The 3,243-nt window shown below is 30.5% G+C and overlaps 1 protein-coding gene across 1 annotated transcript; it reads right to left on the reverse strand.

Moving 5' to 3' along the window:
- Positions 1–1,701: 1,701 nt before the first annotated feature.
- Positions 1,702–2,639, reverse strand: LOC149164869 (uncharacterized). The gene is made up of 3 exons (XM_089431022.1): positions 2,347–2,639; positions 2,161–2,253; positions 1,702–1,988 (listed from the first exon to the last, which is right to left on the reverse strand). The coding sequence occupies exons 1-3, from the start codon at positions 2,473–2,475 to the stop codon at positions 1,791–1,793; spliced, it is 420 nt and encodes a 139-aa protein (XP_089287148.1). The 5' UTR covers positions 2,476–2,639; the 3' UTR covers positions 1,702–1,790.
- Between the last annotated feature and the right edge of the window lie 604 nt (positions 2,640–3,243).

Here is a 3,243-nt window from a genome sequence, read left to right on the forward strand (position 1 = left end):
GCATCATTTTTTGCGTCAAATTTTGAACCAAGATTTGCATCTTATTTTATGACAGGTTTTGCTTCTAGTTTTGTGTCATTTTTTGCATCTATTTTTCATTCTCTTTTGCTTCCTATTTTGTGTCATTCTTTGCTTCCATTTTTGCACCATCATTTGCATCAAGTTTACACTGTATTTTGAATCCAATTTAACATCTTTTTATGCATCCATTTTGTGTCAGTTTTTGCATCTAGTCTTACACCAGGTTTTGTATCTAGTCTTACACTAGTTTTTGCTTCTATTTTTGCACCAGCTTTGGTGCCTATCTTTGCACCATGTGTTGAATTTGATTTAGCACCAAATTTTGCATCCATTTTGTGCCCATTTTTGCATCTTTTTTTGGACCATTTTTTACATCCACATTTACGTTTGATTTGTCTCCATTTTTCCCATCTCATTTTGCACCATATTTTGCGTCATTTGTTTCATCCAATTTTGCATCATTTTTAACACCATCTCTTGCATCTAATGTTACATCATTTTGAGAATCCAAATTTGCATTTATATTTGCATCTTATGTTGAGTCATGTGTTGTGTCCACCTTTGCATCTTATTTTGTGTCTAATGGTACATTCAATTTAGAGCCTTTTTTTACGTCTACTTTTGTATTTGTTTTTACACCAAGTTTTGCATCCAATTTTAAGCTATTTTATGCCACTTTTTGAACCATTTTTTTGTGTCTACTTGTGTCCAATGTTGCACCATTATTTATACCGACTTTTTCATCCAATTTTGCATTTTTTTGGTGTCTAGTTTTACATCGTTTTCACCATCCAAATTTGCATCTTTTTTGCCTCATTTTGTGTCCACATTTGCATATAATTTTGTGTCTGAGCTCGAGCCTAAATTTGCATGTGATTAGGAATCATTTTTTACATCCAATATGGCATCCTTGGTTTCACCTTTTTTCAGCCCCATTTTGCATCTTGTTTTATGTCTTTTCTTACATCTTTTTTTTTTTCCTTTTTTTGCACCCAAGTTTGCATCCCAAATTTACACCATTATTTGCATCATCATTTGGCATATTAATTTGTAACGTTTTTTGCTTCTTTTTAACGCTCAACTTTGCATCTTATTTTACATCTAGTTGTTGTCTTTTTTTGCATCTAATTTGGTGCCCATTTATGTGGCCAATTTGATATCCTTTTGTATGCCATGTTTTGTTCCCTTCTTTGTGTCAACTATTGCACAATTTTTCACTTCTAATTTAAAACACTTTGTATGTCAATTGTTTGCATTTTGTATTAATTCCTAGTTTAACATCCAATTTTGCATCCATGGTTACATCCGCATTTGACTTCTTATATAGAGTATATTTTTCTTTACATATATGACCCCCTTTATAGATTCATAGTGAAATATATGATAGTTTCTAAATATCATTAAAGTAGATATCACAATTCAAAATCATTTGTAAAGAAATTTAAGAGAAATTGACAACATCCATCCAAAAAAATAACAATGTGTCATTAACAATTTTCAAAACATGTATAAAATAGCAACATAATACTAATAAAATTAGTATTATTTTTAATCAAAACAAGTAAAATTCAAATATGATTAACAAATCAAAATATTTTATGAATATCGTTATTCTACGATAAATTAACAACATACATAAATCAAACTCATCGTATGATTACAAAATCAAAATGTCTCATTGATATAGGGTTAATTCACAACACCCATCTAAACATAACAATGTCATTCTACACAATAATTTCTTCATAAAAAACAATGCATGTGCATGCCTAGCTACCACCACTAAGATCATCCTCATGATCATCTTGACCATCCTCATTACTCTGATCCACATCATCACCAACACCGCAACTATCATCATCATCTCCTCCTTCACCACCATCATCCTCATCCTCACCCTCATCATCTCCTGATATATGTTGAACATAATTTGGATCATCGTCTTGGCAATCATTACCTATAGCATTCTGACAAAAAAAATCAATATTACATGTTAGTATTAATTACATAACACAACGCATGTTTTTGTTATACAATGTTAACCATAAAATGAGGTAAGATATAATATCTAATAGTACTAAAAAATAAAATGAAAATATGGTTTAAAAGTATATTGGAAATCCAACTAAAATTACATACCATAGAGTCCATCCAAACAACAAATTCAACCCATCTCTTTTGCTGCAGCACCTCCTTTTCCAAATGATTTGGAGGTCTTCCATATTTTAGTTCCTATCAATCAGTAAATAGGGAGAAATTAGATAACAATGACTTTCTTCTAGTACAAAATTTATTAAAAAAATATCACATGTTTAATATACTTACAAAGGTTGTTATCAGTGCTTTTAAACCTTTCTGGCCACTACGATGAGTGACTTTTGTCTTGGTTAACCTCGCCTTGGATGCCTTGTCCTTAAACATAAACCAATTCAATTTATTTTCACACAAATACATGTCTAAGATACTTATAAGTATTAATACATTCTAAATAATGTTTAATGAAAAATTCAATACCTGAATGCTCTCATTGTCGGCTTTTCTTTGTGCATCCAACTTCTCATATGATTTTACAAGTTCTTTCCATACTTTAAAAGGTATGTCAATAGGTCTTTGTTTCAGTCTTTAATCTTGAGGCATTTTTTCAATTTTTCTTGTTTGGTTAAAAATTTTGGTTAAAAAAAACCGAACAAGAAATTCACATCAATGGCATGGGGACTCTATGGATATGTGTAAAAAAATGGCTATAAAGAAAACATCCAAAAAACATATGAGCTCTCCCTTTGATGGTCACTTGGGGCATATGGCTGGAAAGGAACAACTCCATTTTTGAAAATCAAGGACAATCCTTTCTCAAAGTCCTTCCTAATATTTGCTCCAAATGTCTTAAAATGAAAAACAAAATTCAAACGTCATCCTTAAACATCTCCCTTAAATATAACGTTGGACCATAAATTCTTCATTTTTATTGTTATCGGCTCTGGAATGATTTTTCTATATGCAATTATATAATGAAATATGTGTGCACTAATGAAAAAACATTGAGTTTCATTTTTCATAATCACAAACAATGAAAAAAGAATCACACGTAACTAGCATCATTTTGGAAATTTTATATTTATTAAAAATCTTTAACATGTTTTCCTCCCATATCTCATAAAAAGGTGTGAAATTTTTTATATACTCTCCAATAATCACTACAACAAAACCAGCGATTTGGAGGTT

The sequence above is a fragment of the Pinus tabuliformis genome, chromosome 5_1 (assembly GCF_031772625.1).
Source record: "Pinus tabuliformis cultivar Carrire ecotype Pingquan chromosome 5_1, CPIR1, whole genome shotgun sequence".
NCBI lineage: Eukaryota > Viridiplantae > Streptophyta > Pinopsida > Pinales > Pinaceae > Pinus > Pinus tabuliformis.